The sequence below is a fragment of the Brachycentrus maculatus genome, unplaced genomic scaffold (genome assembly GCF_059751285.1).
Source record: "Brachycentrus maculatus isolate JH-2025_06_01 unplaced genomic scaffold, ASM5975128v1 h1tg000105l, whole genome shotgun sequence".
Lineage (NCBI taxonomy): Eukaryota > Metazoa > Arthropoda > Insecta > Trichoptera > Brachycentridae > Brachycentrus > Brachycentrus maculatus.
The window spans coordinates 3,327,909-3,355,457 of NW_028280859.1; the positions used below are offsets into that span (position 1 = coordinate 3,327,909).

Sequence of the window (27,549 nt, forward strand, 5' to 3'; positions counted from 1 at the left end):
AGTTCATTTTGAACGTGGTGATCGGATCCAAAAATTTTGTCCAAAAAATTACTTATTCCGAGTTTGGAATGCCAAATTCCAATTCGGAAAACTAACGTGTGCTGTCACCTTCATTTTTCTTCATCTACTAGCACAGTTCCTACTCGAAAGTTTTTAGTAGATTTCTCAATCTGATTCCGTGCAGTGATCACTACTTGTTACCAACATAAATTCAACTGTCAAAATATTTTTTTTTGTTGAGACGTAGGTAAATATTCATCGTGTTCGTCTAAAAAATGATTTATTTTTAGTTGGGTCGATGAGATTTTCATGATATACGGTTAGTATTTTATTTATACAATATATTTTACAACTTTTAACTACTTTTTCAATTAAATCAATCCGTTTATTCATAGATATTCATTTTCTTTTTAGATTGTCATTGAAGAAATTTAGAGAATATTTTTTTGTTAAATCATATCAACTCCTTGCTTTCTCACCGTTGTTTACATATTTCACACCTGCATATTTTACATTAATCGATTGTTACCAATCTAACTTCCCCCGTTCCTTTGAAAAAATATTTATAAGCTATGAGTAAACAATTTTTTCAAGGTTATTTAATATTTTTAAATTAAGTTACTTGGCGTAATATTGAAGTTTGTTGTGTAAACTAATCGTATTTTGACTATAATTCACGCCCAAGAACGCCAAGGAAACGATGCGGATACTTGACGGCAGTGATAACTTACAAGGCCATGTGTTTGTTGGTTTAGGTAGTCTGTAAATTTGCCTTAAAAACAAACGAGAAGCAGTTTGTCCTTCACAAAATTTGTTCAAACCTAGTACTGGCTAACACATTCACGTTTAGCTGTATTTTGACATGAAAATATTTTTGTGTTTGTTTGAAATAGGATTAAATGTTAAAGATGTGAGTGATTCCAACCCGAATTTGTTATCAGTCTTACTAGCCATACTTCTTATTCTTACTATTTACTATGAGGATGTCACTGTTTTTTAAAAAATAATAGTTTTTATATCAACTCTATTTATGCTAGTATTTTAAAACCTCTGTTTTTTTTTAATCCCCAAACAATCAACATTTCAATAAAAAAAGGATCTTTTCTACCTTCAAAATTATTATACAGTGATGGTAATTTTAATAGAATTTTCATTTAAATGATACTGAGGTCATTGTTATATCATGGCTATTATATACCCAATTTTAAATGAGCACACTTCACCTTGGGAAATATAGTAAGCAAATTACTTCTTAGTATTTGACATGCCATTTTTTTTGCAAACTTATATTGAATTTTTTTTATATATGCCTTCATGTAATTAAAAACAACAATCAAGATACTATACTATTTATTTTTCGTATGGTTTTTAGTCATCACATCACATCAATATAAATTATAAATATAATAGGTAAAAATATTAAAGGTCAACATTTAAAAGTATTATTTTCCAAATATTAAGTCGCTGATTTGTTAAGGAGTAGAAACTCCTCCAGGTTCCAAGATATTATGGCATTGATATGATGTAGTGCTCTATGTGAGTGTGGATAAAGGTTACAAGGCATGTTAAAGTAGTTTAAAAATTATTGATGAAAAATATAATATTTTTGTATAATTTATATTTTAATGCTATTATTATTTAGGTATCATTAATGCCTTACTCGCAAACATAGAATTCTGCATAAGAAGTAACACTTCTCTCCACGCGCGATTTAAAAAAAATACATATTGGAATTTTTTTTAGAACATTTTGAAAATATATTTTTATATTTATTTTAACTCCTTAACTTTCAATAACTCTTTTCTTTTCAAAAAATTATATTCATTTAGGAGAAAAACTAACTTTTTCAATACAAAAACAGTGTTTAAAAAAAAACAATTACGTCAAACGTTACCCGAGTTTAAAGAAAATTATGTTGCGATATATCGTAAATTGGTCTTTATATTAATTTTATAAGTGAATTTAAATTTACTCATTTTTACCGTCATGGAAAAAACTTTTTGTTTTTATTTCAGGTAAATATGGAAACTAATTTAGTGTGTGAACTGAAAAAACAGACTGGGGCATCCGAGGAGTTGTGCTACTCCTTACTGCAAGGCCAGGGCTGGGACCTGACGTCAGCTCTCGTGGCATACTTGCAAATGTCAGGTATATACATAGTCTCGGTTCTTCTACTATCCTAATTTAGATGGCTCACCGAGTTTTTTATGTCTACCGGTTTCGAGACGTATCCGTCTCTTTGTCAGGACAATCACTGCCACAGCATGCAAATAATACCACCCTTCACCACCATAGCACCATTTACACACTTAAAACTACACAAAATGTTTAACACATGCGATTTTTGGTCGACCCGAAGACCAACATGCACTAAGAGGTTCAGCACAGACATGTGTTACGAGCCGAGGTTAAACATGCACTAGGGTTAAACATATTAATGAAACAGCTTATATACTCGTAGGATGAAAGGAGTGGGCGGGGTTTGAATTGTATATTGACAAATCTTGCTTAACCGATGTTGAATCAAATAATGGACTATAAGTAAAATTTATTTGGTTGTTAATTAGAGGAATTCGTTTTTGTAAAAAAATAAATAAGTAAAAATGACTAACCACAAAGTAAATGCTTTAAATATTAATAATATTGAGAAAATAGATGGCATGGTTTGAGTATGCTTTTTAGATCCATTTCAAGTACTTCATATGCTTAAAAAGTTACACCTACTTCTAAAGAAATCACATGTTCCACTGTATTGGCAGTTTCCTTTATACCTTCCTCATTTTTGTACAGATTTCCGTAAGATAGTTTCGTTTATCTTGTCTTCTTCTCTTCTTCTGCTCGGTGTAGGCCTTGTAGCCTGTTTTTTAAGAGGGATTAGCCTCCTGCGATGTCGATTCCCAGCTTTCAATCCATCTCTTTAGTGGCCTTCCCGGAAGTCGACTACCTTGGGGTTGGCCGTGCAGTACAATATAAGGGAGTCTGGATGGTTCTATTCTCCTCACATACCATTGTCTCCTGCGTTGCCTTCCCCGCCTAACGACATCTTCGATCTCGCATATTTCTCTTATCCTGGTGTTATCTTGTAATTTTTATATTAATTTATTGTCCAAAAAAATAAAAGATACTATAACATTGTTTTATCATATTACTCTTATTTTTCAGACTTGGCCAAAACTGATTCGAAAGACAAATATGAAGAGAACTCTCGGTACAACATATCAGGCAGCTGGAGAGCCACCCACGAGATAGATGGTACTATAGACACCGTGGATGGGGCCCCCCTGTCTCCCGTGGCTTCCCTGATCCCTTTGTCCTCCTCCCCTTTCCTGCAGCCGGCCACGGTGGACATCAGCGGAGCTCCCAGTAGCAAGCCAATACTTCAGAAAGCCGATGCTATAGACTTGATAGATTGTAAGTATATTTTTGCAAATTTAAGTCTCCAAATATGACGTTTTTTACAGACATTCCAGCAATTGTGGAACTGAATAATGTTTGTTTTTTGGTTGGCTTTAAAAATTCATATTTGGCGCACCACTTGTATTTATATATTACATTTATTTTCTAATTTAGTGACAAATATATATATATATATATATATATATATATATATATATATATATATATATATATATATATATATATATATATATATATATATACATATATATATATATATATATATATATATATATATATATATATATACATATATATATATATATATATATATATATATATATATATATATATATATATATATATATATATATATATATTTATATATATATATACATATATATATATATATATATATATATATATATATATATATATATATATATATATATATATATATATATATATATATTTCTCTTTATATATATATATATATATATATATTTGTCCGCCTCCGTAGTGTAATGGTCAGCACGCTCGGCTACCGTTCTGGAGGTCCCGGGTTCGATTCCCAGGGAGGGTCAAATAAATATAAGTGATTTTTCACTGTAATATTTATTCAATATTACCCTGGACTGGTACCTGAAGCGGAGGGCTGATCACCTTTCCTTCATGTGTAAACGATCAAGATAACTCTGCGTTTATATGACGCAGTGCCCTATGCACCATTGGGGAGCGGATAAGGGTTTTATTATTATTATTATTCATTTATATTTATATATATATATATATATATTTTTTTTTTTATTATTTTTTTTTTTAGTGCCCTAACATTTTCTTACATGTATGCTAAAATTGCCGAAGACTTTTTTACAAAAAATGGTCCATTTTAAATTCTGTAGACATTGTAAGGGCGAAAACAAAAGTATAATATAATGAACAATATTTATATATGATTGTATGATATTTCTATTTTTCACTACAAATCAGTCAAGCATGTTTATTTGTGAATATAATTGATGAATTGGAACTTAAGAAATGCATACACTACATAACCTATTATCTCGACCACTAAAATACTCTGGCGTTTTTATCGATATATAGATGTCCACGCTTTTGGCAAAGTATACTAGAGTGGAATAATAATTCTAAGCACTCTAACGGTTAACCAAGTGTAAGTGTTTATGGTATGTAAATTTTCTAAACCCCAAATACGAACATTATTTAGTTTTGCATTTGCTGAACCTAACTTCATAACTATCAGGTGCTGGTGGCGCTATTTTAAAGACAAAAAGTGCGGATTTTACATCTTAAAAATTATTTTGTCTAAATGTAGACCGTCACGTCGGACATACTTTTGGAATCTGTCCTCAGTATTCCGTGCCACTTGCTAGAGAAGTGACGTCGGGATGCCATTAACTTCTCAAATTTTATATTTTTTTTAGTGCATAGATGGTCGTGGGGTTTGTTTTATACACTTAACTTTTCAAACGATCCACGGCCAGGGCCCAGGCCTTTTTTGCTGTTGAATTTTGTGTAGTCTGATTATTTCTATGGATTTTACCATAGACAAGATTTTTTTTTAATTTCATTTTAATGATAACATGGCGACATTATAAATTATTTTTGTTTGTTTTGTTTTCAGATAAAAAATTACAAAGAGGAATATCTCGCGCGACTGACAATGAAAATATAGTGTCAAAAGTTCGATCTGAGTGTGCTCAAGATGTATCTTCCAATAATTCTAGCAACACCAATAGTGAACAGTTCTATATAGAAACTCCGGAATACACTTTTACTTTGCCAGATATCACCATTTACTCTGAAGATTTTAGGTATGCATTCCTTTTTTTCTTTTAAAAATATGAATTAGACCAAAGGCACCGACCGTTGCCGTTAAAGAGCTACTACTGTGTATTTATAAAAATACTGTGTATTTTACAACTAAATACAGTAAATCCCTCTATAACGCTAAGAAAGGTACCACATTATCGGAGAGGACGTTATAGAGAAGCTAATGTTTTTATTCCGTAGTATTCCGTTCGCCTCCATAGTGTAGTGGTTAGCGCGCTAGTCAGCCATACTGGAGGTCCCGGGTTCGATTTCCAAGAGGGTCAAAATAAATATTAGTGATTTTTCAGTATAACATTTATTTGATGTGACCCTGGACTGGTACCTGAAGCGGAAGGCTGATGACCTTTCCTTTGTATATTTAACGATCAAGATAACACTGATTCTAAACAATGCCGTACCCTATGCACCATTGGGTGCGAATGAGGGTTACAATGTTTTTAAATTGAATTTCAATTTTAAATGACTCATTACCGCCATTTCCGCTAGTTAAAATGTAAAAATACAATTTAAAACATTAACTTCTTATATAATTCCCTGAAATGAAATTCTTTATCAATTGCTAAGCATAAAATAAATACTTATAGTAACAAATATAATTTTATATTTCACTGTCTCAGAAAATTCCTGGAGAAGGACCTTCTGGAGACGTCCACGCTGGTGTCGCTGGAGGGCAGCGGGCGGCTCAACTGGTGGGGCGGCGGGCTGGCGCACCTGCGCCCGCTGGCCACCTCGGGCGACGGCAACTGCCTGCCGCACGCCGCCTCACTGGGCCTCTGGGGCTTCCACGACCGCCTGCTGACCCTGCGGCGCCTGCTGCACGCCGCGCTGGCCGCCGCCCCCTGGCGCCACGCCCTGCGCCGCCGCTGGCGGTGGACGCAGACCAGGTAACCTGCGCTGCAATTCTCACCTGACCTAACATTACAAAATTGTTACATTTTAACTTCAACTATGGTCAATAAGAGCAACATTTAGTAATACAGTGAAACCCCTATCTATCGTTTTTAAAGGGACTTAGTGAAATAAACTATGAATGCGGGAAAACAATGAATGCGGAGTAAAGAAGTCAATACACAAGGATATACGATCGAGTAAAGATACCGTCCTCCCAATTGCATAACCATTGGTAGGTTGAAATGTTAAGAATACAAGTTTTGGATGTAAATAAATGTACTAATAAAATAAAATACAAAGTTGAACAGAACCCAAAGATCTTCAGATCTCTTCTGCTGTATCCATCACACAAGCTTTTGATAGTCTGTATCCCACACGTTGAAATATTGTCGTCAAATATAACAAAATTGTGAAAATGTAAAAAAAAAATGTTAAAAAAACAGACAAATTATATCAAATATGTAGCGTAATTCAAACGATGAATGCGGTAAAATGTTGGATAGAAACGATTGATGCGACTTTTTTTTGTATGAAATAAATTCGGGGTAGAAGAAATAAACGACGCATCCGGGAAAACAATTATTCGAGGAACGATAGATAGAGGTTTCACTGTATTTACATTTTTCTCATTTTGAATTCACATTTTCATATGGTGTACAAAATACTTATCACTGTTGAACGTGGAAGTTTTTAGCACCGTAAGAGAAAAGTTAATTTATAACTTTGTCACATTAACATTTTATTCTACCTATGGAAAGGGAAAGAACTTTTAGAAATCATGTGTTTTTCTTTTTGTATATATTGGTGCTTTAAATGAAAAAAATTATAAGATTTAACTATGTATATCTATTTAATGTCCTATATCCGCCTCCATGGTATAATGGTTAGCGTGTTTAGCTACCGTGCTGGAGGTCCCGGGTTCGATTCCCAGGGGGGTCAAAATAAATATGGGTGATTTTCACTCTCATATTTATTTAATATCACCCTGAACTGGTACAAGAAGCGCGGGGCTGATCACCTTGCCTTCATGAAATTAACGATAAAGATAACACTGTTTTTTATTAATTGTATCGGCATTAACTTTGTGGTAAGACATATTACATTGATTAAAGAGAACACTTGTTTTTATACCACTTGAGTTTTATTAAAGACTACTAGTTTCAGAAGCTAAACTTCCATCATTCAGGTCTGAGTTATTATTCAGGACTGAATGATGGAAGTTTAGCTTCTGAAACTAGTAGTCTTTAATAAAACTCAAGTGGTATAAAAACAAGTGTTTTCTTTGAGATAACACTGCGTCGCAACGCTGCAGTGCCCTATGCACCATTGGGTGCGGATAAGGGTACATATCTATTTAAGAAAAATAAGTTTGTACTTTAGTTTGAAGTATGTTTGTAGACAAACTACGCAGGCCGGGCTAGTACTGAGTTGTGAGGAGTGGCAGGCGGAGTGGGCGCACGTGGTGGAGCGCGCGGCCCCCGCACACCACTCCCTGGAGGAGATTCACGTGTTCGCCCTCGCCCACACCTTGCGGAGACCCATCGTCGTCATAGCCGACGTCGTGCTCAAGGTATGTTGCACTTCCTGGCTGCCACACCAACCTGCGTGATAAGATTACAGTACTCTTTACCTCCGCCTCCGCAGTGAAACGGTCAGCAGCTCGCCTACCGTACCGGAGGTCCCGGGTTCAATTCCCGGGTGGGGTCAAATACATATAAGTGATTTTTTTCACTGTAATATTTTTTCAATATTACACTGGACTGGTACCTGAAACGGGGGGCTGATCGCCTTTCCTTCATGTGTTAACCTTTTAAACGCGTTAACTTTGTTCCTAAGAGACGCTCTTGCGCGGCTGTATTTCGCCGTTTTTTAAATGATTACTTTTATCATGTATTTAGTTATGAAACGATTTATTTTCCTTAACAAAAACGTTCAATGGGATTCATTGTGCCTTTTTGGTACTCTATAATACACGTGTGTCACATTATTCTTGAAATATATCGTAATATAAACAAATTAGATCGTAACATAAATAAATCAAAGCATGCATCGTGTGTCACTCTTACCCACTGGCGATGCGTAGCGTCGAGAGTGAGACAGATATAGGGCATGATTATGGTGCGGACTAATTACCGACCGCATGAAAAATCAGGGATCTGTTGTTTTATTTATCCTTGTGATGTTACAAATTATTAGTCAGATATTTCAACAGATGTCATAAGGCCGAGGATTGACGTATTATTTTATCCAAAGTTCCACACCATGAAAAAATCCCTCCAAGTTGAACTGAGGTTCGAAACTTGGAGCAAAGTGAAAACACAAACGCTTATGTCAGCCGCGTATGGGCCATGTCTTGTAAAAACACATACGGTTATGCGAGCCGCGTGGATCCGGTTAATGATCAAGATAACACTGCCTTTATATGACGCAGTGCCCTATGCACCATTGAGGTGCGGATAAGGGTTTGAAGCGAAGGAGACTCTTTACAAGTCATTTTATATTTGTTTTAGGATCTAAACGGTGAGGCTATGGCCCCCATCCCCTTCGGGGGAGTGTACCTGCCTCTGGAATGCTCTCCCGAGGACTGCCACAAGTCTCCCTTGCTACTGGCGTACGACATGGGACACTTCTCCGCCTTAGTTACCATGGATATGGGAAAGCCGAGCCCCGCATCTTCCATCATCCCCCTCACGGACTCGGACGGTTGTCTACTCCCCATTCAGTTTTCTGTAGACCCGGGAGAAGATTTCCAGTGGAACAAAGACGAAAATGATCCCAAAACTATACAGAGACTACTTCTCACGGAGCGGGACCAAATCAACCTCCTGTCGGAGTATCTCGACGTCATTTACAAGTCTCCTTCCTGTAGCCCCGGACAAGAGGAACCCGATCTCATAGACCTATCCGAAGAAGACATCACCAACAAATTCTCGGAGCTGTTTGTAAACCCTAATTACGAAACTGAACTTCCCGAACAAAATATGTTCGACAGCAAAAGCAAGGCGGCTAAACAAATTCACACGGTCGCTAAGCAATTTGGAAGCATAGGTAAATCAATGAGTAATAAATTAAAAAAGAATCTCGGATCCATTACTAAAATTGGCGCAAAAACAAACGGCACCAGCAAAAAATCGTCTCAAAATTCTATATTTTCATCGCCAAAACACAAAATTCTCTGTTGCCAATTGAAAGCCAAGAGACACGCTATTCAGGATGAAATGGTCAAAAATTACTTGGAATATGCGGAGCGGCGGTTTATGAATTCCGAAATGCTCAAGGGTAAGCAAGACACGGAGAGGAAACACTTTGAAATGTTAAAGTTAAGGGAGCAAGCGATGTTAGAGGGCCCCCTGAAGTGCGTCAACGCGGGCTGTGAGCAGTACGGGACCGCTCTGACCAGTTACATGTGCAGCACGTGCTTCCAAAAGCAGCGGCAACAGGAACAGGAAGTCCGCAACAACATGCATTCTCCCACCGGCCGACACCATTACAACGGCATGCCTCGCTACGGAACGGGAAAGTCCAAATTCTACACGGAATCGGATTCCGAGTCGCACGACATAGTGAGGCGCATGCCGCCCACTTCGGCGATCAACAAAAACGATCAAACTCTCTATCTCTCCAAATCTACATTCTACAACGACACCGGCAAACCTTCCCTCGTGTGCGCAAAATCCGTCAACAACCTAGATGTTCCCGTTCCACATAAAAATTGGAAGAATAAATCCAGCGATGACCTTTCCAGCGTTGCGGGAGATCAGAAGCGAGACAGGAGTATAAGGAGCACGCTTCCAGCCAAAGTGCACACTACAACGTCTGCGAGTCGGCCGGGTTGGAATTCGGGACAAACTTCTTCCGACGCCCCGGACCAGCCGACTGAAATATTCAACCAAGTACAGCCCTGCAGGACTCCCTTTTGCGTGTACTACGGGAGTTCCTTATCAGATTACCTGTGTTCGAAATGCTGCGATTCTGTTAAATATAACAACTCGTAGTTCCCTCCTCATATCCTCAGTCATGTATATATATATAATAATCATTATTGACTATATGTAATCGTATATATTAGAAAGCTACGAATTTGTATTTTGCCAATCCTCTTGTAGTTTATTAAAACTTACCTTATAGCTAATTATTTTACGCTTTTCTACCATGGGTGACATGAACCAAAACATGCCATCATAACTAAATCGTAACGATACAATTTATTCGAATTGTTTATAAAACAAAACATTTAAATATGTTAATGGTCTCTTAATATCACAAAATGTTACCACAACATTTGTTATAAGTATAATATTTAAAATTCTCATGAACGATGTCACAATCAAGATCTTAATAATAATTTTTTGCTTTTTCGTTTGCTTCTCAACCTTATCATATGCAACAATTTGATCGGAAAATTATATGCTCTTAAATGATAATTTGTTGAAATACTGAAGAGGAGATTTATAAAATAAAATAAATTGCTGTAGTAGATATTCTCGGTGTTCAGGTTGAAACAAAAAAATATGTTATTTGAATAACTATGGGTAAGCCAAACTCTGGCAAATGATATATTATATATGAATATTCATAGATATATGTATTGAGAAAACACCAATATTATCCACGGTTTGTCAGGGTTGTGATAGACGAAGTATCATTAAAATTAAAATAAAACTATTTTTAATTGCAAGGTTAAAATATATCAAGTCTGCTTATTAAAATAGTCTATTTAACTCATTTTAAAAATGCAAAAGTCTATGTACATATTTACTTTGATAGCGCTTAGTAAGGAGATGTCTGATAAAAGTTTATATTTTTAAATTTAAAAATATGTAATACACTATTCATTCAAATACAGGTGATTTCTCTGATAAATATAATAGCCATACATCGACACGCTCAATGGATAAAGTTGAAACTGCAAAATTACTTATTCACGTGAGATTAATTTTATTTATTTTCATCTTAACTTTGTTTTGTTCAAGAATAAAGTAGTAAATGTTTAAATGTTTGCAGTATAACTTTTTTTGCTAATCTTTAATAAAATAAAGATATTTTTTGTTACAGACTTTTAGGTTTACCTCTAAAATGTGTTATACAATTTATTTTTAAGATAACAAAGAACTAATAACTCAAAAAATGTACCTGCCAAACGCTATGCGGTATAAATGTCATTTTTCATATTGTTGTTTATTCCATCTGATATTGGTTATGATTTTAATAATTATAATAAATGGAATATCACACAGTTATCGAAACAATCAGCCTAACATTTTGATCATAAAGTGCATGGAATCCAATCAAGTATTACGTTTATTGCTAATCTGACTTCATTCTGAGTTGATATGCTTTATAAAATTATTTTAGTAGATACAAAAGCAAAATCCTAAATCAAAAACGTCAAATGTTCAGGAGATACAAATTAGTAAATTTTTACAATATTTTGCTGCCAGGTTTTAGAAAGTAAACGTAATATTACAGCGCATAATATTATTGTGTTTTCCTTCCTTCTAAAAATTTGTCTTTGAAAATTTTATTTGATCTTTGCGTTGTCCGGTTGTGGTCCCATGGTTAGTGTCGCGGACTCTTAAGTCAGAGTTTCTCGGTTCAAATAAATACTCACAGAAATAGTATGAAATTGAAATATTTGTGTTAATAATAAAAACACATATCGCTCACTCCTTTCAAGAACGTCATAAATCAAAAAACTAGATTTTTCAGGAGAACGTTTTTAAAGTTTTAAAATATAACACAATATATTAAAAATAAATATCAAGCCACTTATTGAACTTTTTACTGTGCAACAGATCTTTTTAGGTAAAACCTGAAGGTTTTTTTTCCATTTGAAAAATATTAAGTTTATTTAAAAAATTAAATAAACAATACATTTTCTTCAAAATGCAAAAACAACACTTTCTGCCCTGTAGCGGGTAAATATTAAGTTAAAAATATGCCACTTTTGCTGGGATATAGTACATTTTTTGGGCATTCCGAAAACATGCACAACTGAAAATTGGCGATTTTTGATTTATGACGTTCTTGAAAGGAGTGAGCGATATATTTCTATTTAAAAAAATTAAATAATGTTCAGGAGAGACAAATTAGTAAATTTTTACAAAGTTTTGCTCCCAGGTTTTAAAGAGTAAACGTAATATTACAGCGCATAATAATATTGTATTTTCCTTGCTTCTAAAATAACTTCTAAAAACTTGTCAGTGAAAATTTTTAAATAATATTTATTTGTCTCTTCTTAACATTTGATGTGTTGAATTTACCGATATTATGAGGCCAATAGGCAAATATTAAAATGAAAAAAAGAATCTCAAATTTTACATATTGTACTATGGCGGGATTATTAAATCCAATATAAGTTTTATTTTACTCCGTATGTTATGAGTTACGTCTGCACATGTTGCAATTTAGTTGTTAAGACATATCGCTCACTCCTTTCAAGAACGTCATAAATCAAAAAACTTGATTTTTCAGGAGAACGTTTTTAAAGTTCAAACATAAAATACAATGTATTAAAAATAAATATCAAGCCACTTATTTAACTTTTTACTGTGTAATAGATCTTTTTAGGTAAAACCTGAATATTTTTTCTCCATTTGAAAAATATTTAGTATATTTAAAAAAATAATTAAACAATACCTTTTCTTCAAAATGCAAAAATAACACTTTCTGCCCTGTAGCGGGTAAATATTAAGTTTAAAATATGCCGCTTTTGCTGGGATATAGTACATTTTCTGGGCATTACGAAAACATGCACAACTCAAAATTGACGATTTTTGATTTATGACGTTCTTGAAAGGAGTGAGCGATATATAAAAGCAATTATCTATTATAAATAATTGTAATTTCTTAAAAGATTTGTTAATTTAAGAAATTTCTCTCGGAACAATTTTTATTGTACTAAATTTATATTTGACAGTATTCACTTTATAGCACTTTGATCTAGTCACATATAAGTTTTTAAGTTTATGTGTTACAAAGTATTTTGTTTTGAATTATTTTCCACGACTTATTATTTTATCACTTGCCTGAATCAAGAATGAGTAATTTAGACTTTTTTAGGTATTGAATTGTTTTTCTCATTTTCAATTTGATTAAAAATTTCATCTAATATTTATTTTTTACATTGAAATTAAAATATTATTTTTTATAAAAAGTATTATTTTTTTCATAATTTTCATCACCTTTATGAATATTTGATGAAGAAAAATCTATATTTGTTTGTTTTATTTTCTTTTTAGCACCCTTACCACACTTTTTGCATGATTTTAACAAAAAAAAATATTAATAATAAAGCACTAAGTTGTATCCCTTAATTTTAACTTTGTTTTCTCTTTTATTTTCTTTCAGTAAAATTACATAAATACATATTATCAAAAGCAATATGATTCTTAATTTTCAGCAATGTGTTTTAAAAAAATAATTAGACTTCTTATTCAACTGATAATTACAGAATTGTCTCAAAATAAAATACATATTCATTATGTACCAATAATTTTTGTGTCTTCCAAAAAAAGATGTCTTTACTGATTTGCTCCATATTTTGGTATATTGCGTTTGGTAATATAAATGGTAAATGCTTGTTTAATGCTATATTATTTTGTTATTGGTTGGAGGCCTTCATAAATGCCACCAGTTCTCTACTTGACTTTAGTTCCAAAAATGAAAAGGAAATTACTATATAATTTTACAATTTGGATAATTGTCAGTGTCAATCAAAGTATTTTTGTTTTTTCTAGTTAACTCCTTATTTTGTTACTTTCTCAAAACTCAAATTGTACGAGTATGTTTGTAATATTTAAAAGTTCAGGAATATCATTTATTAACTAAATAATTATTTTATGTATTTAAATGAATCTGTAACTTTTTTCTAAACCATGTTCCATGTCGTTGATTGCAAGATTTTTGGTTTGCTTTTGTAACTAATATTTTTTCATAAAAATGCACCATAACAAACAATGAAGACAAAGGGTATTTGGTATTATGTAGTACTTTTGCTGAGGGTGTTGCCAAAAAAAAAAAACAAATATCTTAAAATCCATATAAATCATAGAAGGTGATTGTCTAAATTTCTACATTGATATAATTTCTACAGGTTTTATCATAATTTTCATATTTGTAATATCACTAATTATTACATTATATTGCGACATGTGTTTCGATGCACTCAACAGCATTATCAAACGTTGCATCACAAATTTAGTATGATAATTAAGTGATATTACCAAGAGTGAATGTTAAATTTTCACTTGGAAGGATATTATCACAACATGACTGCCAAATCGATTAATCGAAAAAAGTGATATTTTGGCATCAGTTTCATGCAATGTCACTGTTGGCAAATCTTGCTTAAGAGACTACTATGCTTGTCCCCAACTCTCCTGTTTACTTAAAATGTTAATCTATAAATATTTATATGCTGATAGCATTTTCTAGGTTGTAATGCCATGTATCACATTATGCGTTACATGACTCCGCAGTCGGTAAAAAGTACAAAAATGGGATAAATTCAACCAGAAAATTACCCTCAGCATCTGACCAACCGTAACAATCGAAGAATAAAAACGTATGTTGATTATATAACAAGAAGTATTTTTTCTAAATAAATATCAAAGATCTCTCTATTAAATTATATTTAATGTTTCTAAAATTAATAATTCTATGGAATTATATTAAGTTTGCCGTAGAATCTCAGTTACAGAAGTACAATTGTATTTTATTTACTAGCACACTATTGTATCAAATAGCTATTTTTGTATTATGAATATATTTTTATTAAGTAATCATGTACTTAAACAATAGACAATAAATAATAGAAAAGCCAAATTACAAGGAAAAAGTAAAGTAGACTTTAAAGTTAACTGTTTTATCAATAGATATTTTGCATCAAATAATAAAGAGTGGTGCCAAAATCCCTAAATGTTAAATGTCTCTTATTTTTGTGTAACAATTTATCCAAATAGATGTATTAATTGTTAAAAGGTTAGAATCTGGAAGTGTGATTTTTTTGTTTAATAAAATATGTGATAGAGGAATACCTCACATAGTCCTGCCTCAATCAATACGGTTCCACAATGGTCAAGTTTCTTTGTGTGCTCTGTCCGGCCCCTCAGATGTTGGCAAATCACCATAGTCTTTTCTGTCCTGCTTTGTCAAGAATAGCTCCTGTACTCCTCCATTTTCGTTTCAGTCACTCATATTTCAAAGCCGAGAGAGCTCTCTTTTGCCAATGTCACCCTTTCCTTCTATCTTGCCTTGGGGAATCAGCTAAAGTACTCGGTGTTCGTGACCAAGATATACCACTTTTCGGCATTTTTTCTGTGATCAGTAATTCTTTACTTTAGCCAACCCTTTGTGGGACTTCCGCATTAGTTATTATAGATTTACTTACAGAGAAAATTGCCCTGAAGTGGAGAATTTATTAAGATAGGTTCAAGAATCCTATTGAGCTTTGTGACTTGGGATAAATACATGATGATAATATTTTTCTCCCCCTGTCACTCAGGCGCCAGTTAAAGATTTATTTTAAAACTGTATTTTTTTTGTTTTAAAAATTTGTGGTACTAATAAGCCCGGATTAAGTGAGGTATACCTGTTTTATTGTTAGTTATTCTAATATTCTGAAGTTTTTTTCTTTTTTGTGAACATAATATGAAGGTTAAATGGAAAATAAAGTTGCAACATTGATATCATTGGTCAATTACAAAATTTACTTTAAAAACAATTAATAATTTTTTCAGAAAACGACATATTGAAAATGTTAAAATTGCTTGAAATCAAGAGTAAGATTAAAAGGAAATCATCATATTAAAAGGAACCAATTACTGAAAAAAGATACAAAAATGTTTCCTGAAACATCCATCTTTTCTGAGCAACTGCAAAACATATTTTTTTTTTCAAAATAGATAAAGGCCGTGTATAAAATATTATTTATTTCCATACAATCCTCTTTCTTTAATATATGGCGACAATTTATATGGATTATTCCATACACTAGTTTTTTTTATTGTTTGTATTGAGCAATGAGTTCCATAAACATCTGAACTATTTTAACTTAACGAAGAGGTAAAGCCAAATCTAAAAATTTACAAAATATATGCGGAGGAAACTTGTGGAAGTAAATTGAATGGGTATTTAGTCTCTTTCCATTACATTCAACATCTACTTATTTTCATTCCTCCGGGTTGGCAACACTGTTAGTGTTACCATTGAAATAAATTTACACTGTTCTGCTCTGCAATAGTTTCTCTAGTTTGAGATATGTACTGAATAAATTAGTAGATATCCAAATAAACTTACTTACTATAAAATGGAATATTATTTGGAGATTACTGTTAGACTAGACGCCATTATTGCATCTTCCTTTTATTCTTCATATTATGGTTTTATTTTTCAATAAACAATCTGTAATAATTATCGTTGTATTCTAATAAAATTCTTGAGCATTGGTTTCTTCTCCATCTACATCACAACACAAAAAATATCCATTTAAAAGTGTCACATTCATGAAGTAAATGTATAAAGAGCATATTTCTTATTTGTTTCTCATATATAATATATTTATAGTGTGAATTAATAAATCAGTATGCTAAGATTTTGTGTCACAAACCTTATGTCATACGTATCACTTTATAACTCCCTTGATATTACACTGGGAACAGTATGCGAGAGTTGACTGAAAAATTCACAGCCGAGTATTTTACTGGGTGAAAGAAAAAATCAACCCAGGGAGTGAAAACTGCGCTAATTGTTTCTGGCTTCCGATATGAAGTCATCCACCTTATTTTCCTGACATGGTATCATCAGATTGCCATCATTTTACAAATCTCAATAAAATCTCAGCGGAAGAAAAGATCCGAATAACAATATCATAGCAGCTATCGTGCAGTATTTTAAAGATATTCTCAAACTGTCTTATTAAACTGGGATAGTGACTGAATCATCATTAAAAAAGGGGCATTCATTTATCTTTAAAAAATATATAAGGAAAAATAATATGACATACTGCCTTTACTCTAGTATAATTTCTCAGATCTGCAAACTTTTCGGCTGACCCTCCATAATATTAAAAGTTAAACTTGTTTTATTTTTTCTTTATTTACAAAAATTTCTAAATCTTTCTTCCTTGCTACATATTTGAACACATCTATCTTCCTGTTATAAATTTTGATCACTGTACCAACATTTGAATTTAATAAAAAAAAATCTCTTGACTACTTTTCTTTTCAACTAAACATTAACTACTTTTCTTTTTAACTTATTTAAATAACGACTTTATTATCTGGTACCTTGGTACTCTGGTACCTTGGTATAAAAAAAATCAAATATCATAATCGTCAATAGAAAATTGACAATTAAATAAGTTTCTGAACATTATGCAAAATTAAAAAATCAACATCTTTATCAATTCCTGTATGCCAATGATGTGTTTATATGCTAAGAGTATATACAGGTGGCACAAAATTTATCACTATCAGAATATGTTATAATTTTTGCAAATAGTGTCGTCAATAATATTTGACATTTCGCTCACTCCTTTCAAGAACGTCATAAATCAAAAATTGTCAATTTTCAGTTGTGCGTGTTTTCAGAATGCCCTGAAAATGTACTATATCCCAGCAAAAGAGGCATATTTTTAACTTAATATTTACCCGCTACTGGGGAGAAAATGTTGTTTTTGCATTTTGAAGAAAAGGCATTGTTTAACTATTTTTTTAAATATACTAAAAAATTTTAAATGGAGAAAAAACCTTCAGGTTTTATCTAAAAAGATCTGTTGCACAGTAAAAAGTTTAATAAGTGGCTTGATATTTATTTTTAATAAATTGTATTATATTTTTAAACTTTAAAAACGTTCTCTTGAAAAATCAAGTTTTTTGATTTATGACGTTCTTGAAAGGAGTGAGCGATTTGTGTTTTAGACAGCAGCAATATACAAACAGATTTAGGTGGCACAAAATGAATCATTCAATTTTGTTTTTTTAATAACATTTTTTATTAAATAAAAAAAATGTTTTGAGTAATAGAAATCTTTATAAGAACCTTAATAATTTTTTCTGTTAAGTGGAAAAGATGATATCCGTCAAATGGATGCCGCCAGTGCTGATCGCATTTGTGCCCATTTTATCAATCTTTTTGTAAACAGCAGCAGCTGCTCGGCTGTCCAAATTTAAAACACAGTAAGGGACATTTTTTTTGTAGTACATTTTTTTTGCATTTATGGACTAAGTAGACTCTGCTTAGTCCAAAAATGCAAAAAAAACGTACTACAAAAAAATGTCCCTTACTGTGTTTTAAATTTGGACAGCCGAGCTGCTGTCTAGTTCAGAAATGTCAAATATAATTGACATACGATGCCATTTGCAAAAATTAAAACATCTTCATTTTGATGATTCATTTTGTTCACCCTGTGATATTATTTTATGTTTCACCAACTTATTGAAGCTGATTTTTTTATCAGCTTGGCATAGTATTGCTTTAAAATATGTATTATTTTAATGAATAAATAATAGTTTTTTTTCCAATTTAACTTTTAAAAATTTAAGCTATCCTGATTGTATTCATACTAATATTGAATGTGCCTTTTGTAATTGTAATCATTAAATGATATCCAAATATTTTTGTAACCCTTAAACTAATATTTTTTGTTTCAATGTTAATGATGATATTACATGACAATGCTCACCAAATGTGTTTTTTTCTTTTGATCTCCTTATCCAGTGGTGTCTTGTGAGGTTCGTGCACCAAACACAATTTAAATTAATAAATTGAATAGTAAAAAATACTTTTTATAATTATTAACTGCTTAGAAAAAAATCATTTCATAAGTGCAACTTCATTTTCTCTAAATCCAGGTAACATTTTATGTAATTGTATTTTTTTTTCATAAAACATTGTAAAAAAATAAGTTTTTCTTTGAAATAATTATATGGTTTTGAAAAGAAAAGAGTTATTGGAAGGTAAGGAGTTAAAAAATGTTTATATTTAAAAATATTTTTTATTTATATATGCTAGAAAACAAAATAAAACAAATAAACGTCTATATATAATATAAGTCGTCCCTCTTCGGCGGTCGGCCGCAAAGACTAACTAATTTGGCCGGCCGCCGATTAAAATCTGTGTTTGCGAGTAAGGCCTTAAAGAAGTCATCGTATTTTTTAGATTTTTTTTGTTTTCATACATTTGCCAAATAATAATAATAATGGGTTTTGTAGATAAGTCTAGTGTGTCAAGGCCGATATCTGGGATCATAATTTGAGATATTTTATTATATGTTCGTTATCTTATTTACGGAATACAGGTAATATCTATCATACCCACTCATTTAATCATTATTCGCCGGCGCTGCCATTTTTTTCTTTGATTATAAAATCGGATATCAAAACCAAGTCACAAGCCATCTGGCAACTAAAATCAAGGCTTAATGATTACGACTGTATGGCATTTTCTGTGTCTGATACACATCAGTACGAATTATCGCTGATCACATGTACATACTATAGATAACTCACAAATTATCGAAACTTGTGACAAAAATTACTACGATTATGTCGGCGCACAATGGTGCCTTTTGCAAATCTAACAGGACATTTTTTTGAGATTTTTTCGCTATTAACATTTTCTTAAGGGGGTATTCGCAAGTATCCAATTCATCAAAAAAAATAAGTTACGACCTATTTAACATAAATGATTTATTTGCTAAAAAGGCATTTTTGTTTTTAAAAAAAAAGTTTTTCTTCGATGTAAATATATGGTTTTCAGGTGGGGAGTTTAAAAAAATGATAAAAATATTTTTTTAATACATATTCTAAAAAAATCTAATTCCAATAAATATACTCATATTTATCCGCCTTCGTAGTGTAATGGTAAGCGCGTTTGGCTACCGGGTCCCGGGTTCGATAGGAAGAAGGGACAAAATAAATATGGGCCATTTTCACTCTCTTATTTATTTTATATCACCCTGGACTGATCACTTTGCCTTCATGCAATTATCGATCAAGATAACACTGTCAAATACGATGCAATGCCCTATGCACGGTTGGACGTGGAACAGGATTAGAATAAAAGGTTTTTTTTACATGTGCGAGAGAGGTAGACGCCCTTTTTTTAAATCAATTTTGTACCGTCAGTTTTGCAAAAGGCACCATTGTGCGGTGGCGTCCAGTAACGTCGATGTAAGGCTAGTTTACATTGAGTCATTAACTGTCTTCAAACACATGGCAAGTCAATGCCGACTCAGTATTGCTATCGTATAAATTGATTTCACGTCAGTACAGCGCTGTTGCGTCAGTGATGACTTCAACACTCCCAGTGTTTATTTTCAGTCCGTTCCCCCCGCCAACCACGCTAGCGGTACTGACATCGTCTAAACACCAAAATCAGTGGTTGGTCAGTCACTGACATAGCTTTGTAGGGTGTCGTCGCTTCAAATGGACATGGAAGGACTAAACCCTAATGAAGTTTAAAAAGCCATAAGGATGACATATTTCTTATAATTAGGTAAAATCAATAAAGATATATATTATTCTAACACATATCCATGATATCCGTGAACTCTTCTAATAGCAGATAGGAACCATTTCTCAACAAATAATTGACTCGCATTAAACTCTGCCATTTTCGAAAATTCTTTTTTCCTCACTGACTTTAACCAGTTCCAATCTAGCCCGAGCTTGACTCGGGCAAAGGGTTTGTATTGCATTGATGAATCCGATCACTGCTCGATAAAATCATATTCCGATTCATCAATAATGATTTGCTAACACAAATATATCGATGCATTTGTTTTTATCAACTGACCCAAGTGGTGTTCGAGCAGTCTTGTTTCGACTTGTGGGTGACGATTTCTTGTAGAGCGATGAATTTTCTAGCCAAAATTCAACTGTTAAAGGCCCAGCATTCGTTAAGTCGAAACTTAATGAGCCTCCGAGAGGAAGACTCTCCGATCCTTAACCGGAAACACATTGCGAGACCGAGTAAGAAATACCGACATCCGGAGCATGTGTAAGACAGAGGATATCGTGAGGTGGGGACGACAACGAAGGCGATACTGGAATGAACATATAAACAGAATGTCAGAAGGCAGGCTTTCACGTATCGCCATTCAAGGTAACCCTGAAGGACGCAGACCCCCAGGCAGACAAGATGGAAAGACAGCTGGGAGTCAACATCCCAAGAGCGACATGCGGAGGCACAAACAGATCCCTAGGATCTACAAAAAGAAGAAGAAGAATAAACTTAATGTTCTTTAAATCCAGGTAACATATTACGTAATTCATTGAAAAAATAAGTTTTTCTTCGAAATAATTGTATGGTTTCGAAAAGAAACGAGTTATTTAAACGTAAGGAGTTAAAAAATAAGATTTTTTTCTTCTATATATTCTAAAAACCAAAAAAATATCCAATATCCATTCTTTAAAAAAATCGGGCGTGAGTAGACATGTGACCTCTCCGGTGATCTCCAGTGGCATAAATGCGACTTAACGAATGCTGGGCATTGGGCCTTGTAGCGTGTGGGCACCGTGAAATAAAAACTTTGGTGACTACGTGAACAGTGTAAGTCAGTTCTCGGCGCCAGTACTGGCGTCAGTAACTGACTCAATGTAAACCCGCCTAGGTAGTACCCCGTAGTATAATCTGTGCGTCGATATAAATACAGTTCAGTACGTAGTGACTGATTATATAGTCTATATACTATCCGTATTTGTCATTTGCATTATAAACATTGATATATGATATTGTACTCTCTCGGGATATTTTTAGTTTGTGATAGTGACTACATTTTCGTGATAAAGTGGATAACAAATGTGTTTGAAACCGTATACAAAATTAGTTTATTTTGTGACAAACCTTTAAAGAAAACGTATGTCTACGCCTGTTTTTATATAAAGTTAATAACAGTTTTACTAGTACGCCCCTTACCGTTTATTTTTTTCTAAAGCTCAGTGCTAGAAACGCCGGTGATAAATATCAAGTTTAACGGTGATTATTTTTTCATTAATTATATTCTAATTTTTCACATTTGTAATATCAGCGTCAGTGTGTGTCATTATTTGGGATTACCCGTACTCTATCTTGTGTAAATTTCATACTGCTAATATGTATGAGTCCTCCGAGAAATAATATCACTGAAAGAGATTATTTTCAGTTTTCAAATTAATTATCTAATAAATTTCTTCTGCAAAATAAATGTAATTGCTTCCAACCAATAAAAAACAAACCTGGTTATGGTTTGTACATTATACAGCTGTTTGAAGTAAGTGTCCAGATTAACTTGGTTCTGGATTCAGGTGAATATTATTTTGACATCAGCAAATTTATCACTCGGTAGAGTTGTCACCATACATCAGGGATGGCGAACCTATGGCACGCGTGCCATAGACGGCACGCGAGACGATTTTGCATGGCACGCGAACGAAGAGAGAAAAATATGTGATAATACAAAATTTCAAAAAAGTTTTATAAATAGTATTAAAAAATTCAAAAACATATTTGAATAGCCATGTGTATTTTCTTCGTTCATCAATAGTTTCGCAAACGACGGAAACGAAAATGACGATATTCATGCATAAATAGATGGCATTGTTTAAAATCTTCCCGCATTGTCTATTTTTCTCGATTTATAGTTAAAATTTGCTTATAAATGTAAAAGTAGCGATTCGTTTGTAGTTAAAATCTGAAGTACACAAACATTTAAAGCATTTTTATTTCCATGGCATGTGACACGCACTATATTATTATGTTAAAAAAAAATTTTTGGCACTCAGGCTGAAAAAGGTTTGCTATCCATAATCTTTGGTTGTCACTGTAACGTCATTGAGAAAACGTTTGTCTCCTGCTATGCTGACCTGGGTTCGATCCCTGGTTTAAGGGGCATATATTTTTTTTAAAGTATGTGCTATGTAATACTGACATTTGTATTTATTAATATAAATGCTTTATATCAATACGGCTGTTCAAACTCAAAACACAGTAAGGGACATTTTTTTGTAGACCGTTTTTTTTGCATTTTTTGACTAAGTAGATTCTACTATGCCTAAAAATGCAAAAAAAAGTACTACAAAAAATGTCCCTTATTGTGTTTTACGTTTGGACAGCCGAATTAGCTTCCACCAAATATATTAATGTAAATACTAATGAAATAAAATAAAAACATAGCACGCCACTGACTTATACAGATGTCCTTTTTTTTCGTCATTTATACATATTAATATTGTAATACATATTTGAATTAGTCGATATATGGAAGCAGAACAGGGAAAAAAAATTAAGGAGCAACTTTTTCACATTTTTTTGCTTGCTATGCGAATTACTCATTATGAGAGGTTCCACTGTGTTAAACAAAAAACATTTTAATGTGCTAACTGGTGGCAACCAAAATCATCATTTTTACAGACTTGTGCACTTTTTAATAATTTGAATAATAATGTTTTTAAACAATTTATGTAGCATCATTTTCGTAAAATACTCTTAGGGTGCTCCTTTCTGTGATTAATTTATAACGAAAAGAATTTTTTTAAATGATTTGGCACTGATCATCTCACTCTCACTGTTGGCGGAACAGCATTTAATATCATGTAGCCTGCAACGTTTGTCAAATTTAGTGAGTTGAAAGATCCCTTTACCCAGTGGCAGTTGTTGTAACTGATCAAAGCGTGAAACGTCTATCAGCTAGTTGGTTTGGAATGCACAGCTCTTATATTGTAAACTGTGGAGCTGTATTATGCATTGATTTAAAAAAATCACATTTTGTCAAAGTGACTCTGAAATCTTAAAAGCTACGGCTTAAGGTGGAGACTAACCGGAGTAATTTCATCGTAACGATGTAAGCATTCAGGCAGTTAGTACACCGAGCCAAGCGCTCCATCCATAGTTTCGGATGCTCGGTGATGCTCGTCGCAAGCGATGTTACGACGTTATGTTACGACGAAATGCTCTGGTCAGTCTCCACCTTTATGCAACACCGCTTATCACGGCCCTACTTAGTCTTCAACGTTTTAAGTTTTATAGCATATACCTACTTGTGAGTGGATTTATTCTTTATGTTCAAAGTAACTATAATTTTGTATAGTCAAAAAGACTACGATTTATACGCAAGCAGACAGAGTTTATACTCTAACCTTTTGGGAAAGCGTAACTGGTACAGTTCGAGAAGCAATGCAGTGATGTGACTGATTTTTTTCTTCTTCTAACCCTTAATTGCACCCAATGGTGCATAGGGCACCGTATTATATTGACGCATTGTTATCTCGATCGATACTTACATGATGGCAAGGTGATCAGTCCTGCGCTTCAGGAACCAGTCTAGGGTAATATTAAATAAATGTTAGAATTAGAGTGTAAAATCACTAATATTTATTTTCACCCCACCCCCTCCTCCGGGGATCGAACCTGGGACCTCCAGCACAGTAGTAAATGACTCAATTTAGAAATTCGAAAATCCGGTTTCGCTGCAGCATTTAATATTGATCAATTAATTTTATTTTATGTCTTTAGCTCTACTTACTGTGACAGTAAAATTAAATCAAAATGGAAGCTGCGGAAGCAAAAATAATTTCGATGCTGTCACTGGGCATTGGGAGCTTTTTGGCTGGAATATTGCCAGCCTGGCTCAGTCCACTGGGCAGGCGGCGGTGTCCCCTCTTACTGTCCTGTCTCCTGTGCTGGGGAGGAGGTGTCCTGCTAGCCACTTCCCTGCTACACATGCTGCCCGAGGCAAGGGAATCCCTCCCAGAATATGCTGAACTGTCTATCTGCGGAGGGTTCTTCATGATCTACTTTGTCGATGAACTAGTCCACTTCCTCTGTGGAGAATCCATAGACAAAGCAGAACCTAATGAGCGGCGACACTTAAACCATCAACATGGGCACAGCCATTTTCCTTCCGCTCCTCAAGTCCAGTCCTACGGATCGTGTGACAATTCTGATTTGGTGGCGCAAGAAGTTAGAGACGAAAGGTTGGTGCTCGGATTGGGAGAAGCTCCGTGTCATGTTAGTCATGAAGAGCCGTGTAATCGTAGTTCTGCAGGTTCCATAGGCCTCCTGCTTGCGTTACTTCTTCACTCTATACTGGAAGGCCTCGCCATCGGGCTAGAGAGCATCGGTAACAAAGTATGAATATGAATAATTTGGATAAAAATATAAATAACCAAAAAAAACTTTAAGAAAATTAATCAACAAAATTTATTTTTAGGTTCTTTTGCTAGCAGGAGCTGTAGCAACGCATAAACTGGTGGTGGGATTCTGCCTCGGGGTCGAAATTTCTGCTACGGGCCGAAGAAACATTTGTTCTCATATTGTTGTAATTTCAATATTCAGTCTTGGTTCTGTTATTGGAATAGGCATTGGAATGTTTGTCCAAGAGTCTAAAAATCTCCAGTCTCAAACAACAATGGGAGTTCTTATGGTATGTATATTTTAGATTTTATTTTTCTTCTTACTTCTGCTGCTAACCATACTAATGATGAACAGGGCACTCATCAAATTGATAGAGTGCTAATAAGATTAGTGTATTATAAAAGCATAAAAAGATCATTTCTGACTATCCATGACCTACAAACAAGTGTCAATTGTTATTTTCTATTTTCATTTATAATATTAAAAAAAAACTATTAATATTATTTAAAACTCCTGCTCTTTTTGGGTGACTTGAAGCTGTTAAAAGTGATAACAGTTGACAATTTTATCAATCTCTAAGTAAAAAATATGAATATAAAATATACATGAATGGAGAGGATAAAATAAAGTTATGTTTGACGATTCGAGTGTTCGGTCACATCCTTTACTAGGGCCCAAATAAACTGATTTTAAATCTGTTTTTTTATTTATTATTTTAGTCGCTGGCTGCGGGTACCTTGTTATATGTTACCGTAAGTGAAGTTCTCCCGAGGGAAAGGGCCAAATGGCACCACTCAAGCAGAAAAGCGGGCTTAGTACAATTGGCTGCGACGCTTTTTGGTTTCATTTTAATGTATTTTATGACAAAATACATTGGTAAGTTTTTAAATTTTGGCTTCAGGTTAATTCAATATAAATTGTAATTGTAAACAAGTATCCTTAATTACTGTATGTGATCAGATCTCCTATTCAGCTTTTTTTGATTCTGCGTGATATATAACAAACAATATGAATTATCACATTAAAATACTTTGAAACGTGTTAAATAAATTTTATTTTGATAATACTTTTAAAGTGCCTTTCACATTCAATATAATTACTGAATGTAAACAACATTGGGTTTGTTTGAACAGACGGGGTTTGTAAACAAATCATAAGATACTCTCTTCCAATGATTAAATACTACTCTCTTCCATGTCAATGGACAGTAACAAATAATGAGACTTTTAGGATGTTTTTTTTTCAAGTATCTAGTCTACTCAACTATTTTCAGTAGGTACTCAACTTTGCTTGATTTGAGTTAATAATTTTTGCTGACCAATGTTTCAAGTTTTGCTGACCTAATGCCTCTTCAGTTGTCATTTGGTCCATCCAAATATATTTTCATGGCATTTTTTTATTATTATGTAAACGTAAATAAAAAGAGTAGTTAAGAAAATTGGCCTGTAAATGAGTTTTTTTTCAGATGCAGAGCATTAGGAACTTTTATCTTGTGACCTGAATATTTATCAAAGATTATTGTTAAACTGATAACTTGATTAAGTTAATGTTGACCATGGTATAAAACTGTGATATAAAGAATATACGACTGATTGATCAATCAGAAAGAAGATTGTGTTGACATGTATGAGTTATATGATTATACGCATACTGCAAATGTTTGTGTAATACATAAAGGAAATGTGGAGAACAATGTAACAAATATTTAATTTGAAGTACGGTTATCAATAAACCAAACAGAGTTGATAACTGTGAGTGGCTACAATGTGGTTAATTGATTAATAAATATACTTTACACAAATTGTGATAAATTCGACCCAATTCCCAAGATTAGAATGAAGACTTTTAATGCAATTGACCGACGGAGCAGGTCGATCACTTCAAGTAGAAGAAATTGGGGCAAAAATAGGAATGGCAAGATGGTGCTTTTCTGAAACTAAAGAATATCTTGTGTTATATTCGGCTTCAAATCCTCAATGCCTGGTCTGATTTTCTGTACAGATGGTACAGACTTGGACTCTTTACTCCCATGATAAATAAAATTCAAGTTTTGAAATGTAATGCTACAGTAGAAAACTCTCAGCATCATAGACAAAGAGGCTGTCCTGCAACTGGTGCACACAGACTGAGAGTTTATGACATCCATCAAATAAAGAAAAATTTAGTATTTACTTTGATTGCATAGTGCGAAATCCAAAGTATTGCTTATTCCAAACCATAATCCAAGAAAGGTGGAAGAGAATCGGGGGATTTAGAAAAAAAGAAAATGACAAATATTTCACATTGTGTTTT

General features: G+C 33.3%; 2 protein-coding genes across 4 annotated transcripts; both read left to right on the forward strand.

Annotated features, from left to right (window-relative positions):
* Nucleotides 1–155: 155 nt before the first annotated feature.
* LOC148310164 (OTU domain-containing protein 7B-like) lies at nt 156–17,119 on the forward strand. 3 transcript variants are annotated; one of them, XR_015837433.1, is made up of 8 exons: nt 763–910; nt 2,016–2,148; nt 3,163–3,411; nt 5,042–5,231; nt 5,868–6,134; nt 7,540–7,711; nt 8,652–14,707; nt 15,882–17,119. XR_015837433.1 is itself a non-coding variant. In XM_088258961.1 (7 exons), the coding sequence occupies exons 2-7, from the start codon at nt 2,022–2,024 to the stop codon at nt 10,134–10,136; spliced, it is 2,490 nt and encodes an 829-aa protein (XP_088115087.1). In that variant the 5' UTR covers nt 156–319; nt 2,016–2,021; the 3' UTR covers nt 10,137–17,119. The 3 variants fall into 3 exon arrangements, 2 of the variants coding, with proteins under 2 accessions (XP_088115087.1, XP_088115086.1); XM_088258961.1 differs by lacking the exon at nt 763–910 and adding an exon at nt 156–319 and having other exon boundaries at nt 8,652–17,119; XM_088258960.1 differs by having other exon boundaries at nt 8,652–17,119.
* A 4,683-nt stretch (nt 17,120–21,802) lies between these two features.
* Zip88E (Zinc/iron regulated transporter-related protein 88E) lies at nt 21,803–27,524 on the forward strand. Its single transcript, XM_088258998.1, has 5 exons — nt 21,803–22,122; nt 24,637–25,251; nt 25,334–25,546; nt 25,977–26,133; nt 26,723–27,524. Exons 2-5 carry the CDS (start codon nt 24,670–24,672, stop codon nt 26,734–26,736), a joined length of 966 nt encoding a protein of 321 aa, XP_088115124.1. The 5' UTR covers nt 21,803–22,122; nt 24,637–24,669; the 3' UTR covers nt 26,737–27,524.
* Nucleotides 27,525–27,549: the final 25 nt, after the last annotated feature.

Excerpts from the sequence above, each read along its gene's own strand:
- LOC148310164 (XM_088258960.1), top strand. The coding sequence starts at position 863 with ATGAAAATATTTTTGTGTTTGTTTGAAATAGGATTAAATGTTAAAGAT. Across the intron at positions 5,232-5,867 it reads ATTTACTCTGAAGATTTTAG|AAAATTCCTGGAGAAGGACC; the intron begins GTATGCATTCCT and ends TCACTGTCTCAG. Across the intron at positions 6,135-7,539 it reads TGGCGGTGGACGCAGACCAG|ACAAACTACGCAGGCCGGGC; the intron begins GTAACCTGCGCT and ends GTATGTTTGTAG.
- Zip88E (XM_088258998.1), top strand. The coding sequence starts at position 24,670 with ATGGAAGCTGCGGAAGCAAAAATAATTTCGATGCTGTCACTGGGCATT. Across the intron at positions 25,252-25,333 it reads TAGAGAGCATCGGTAACAAA|GTTCTTTTGCTAGCAGGAGC; the intron begins GTATGAATATGA and ends ATTTATTTTTAG. Across the intron at positions 25,547-25,976 it reads CAACAATGGGAGTTCTTATG|TCGCTGGCTGCGGGTACCTT; the intron begins GTATGTATATTT and ends TTATTATTTTAG.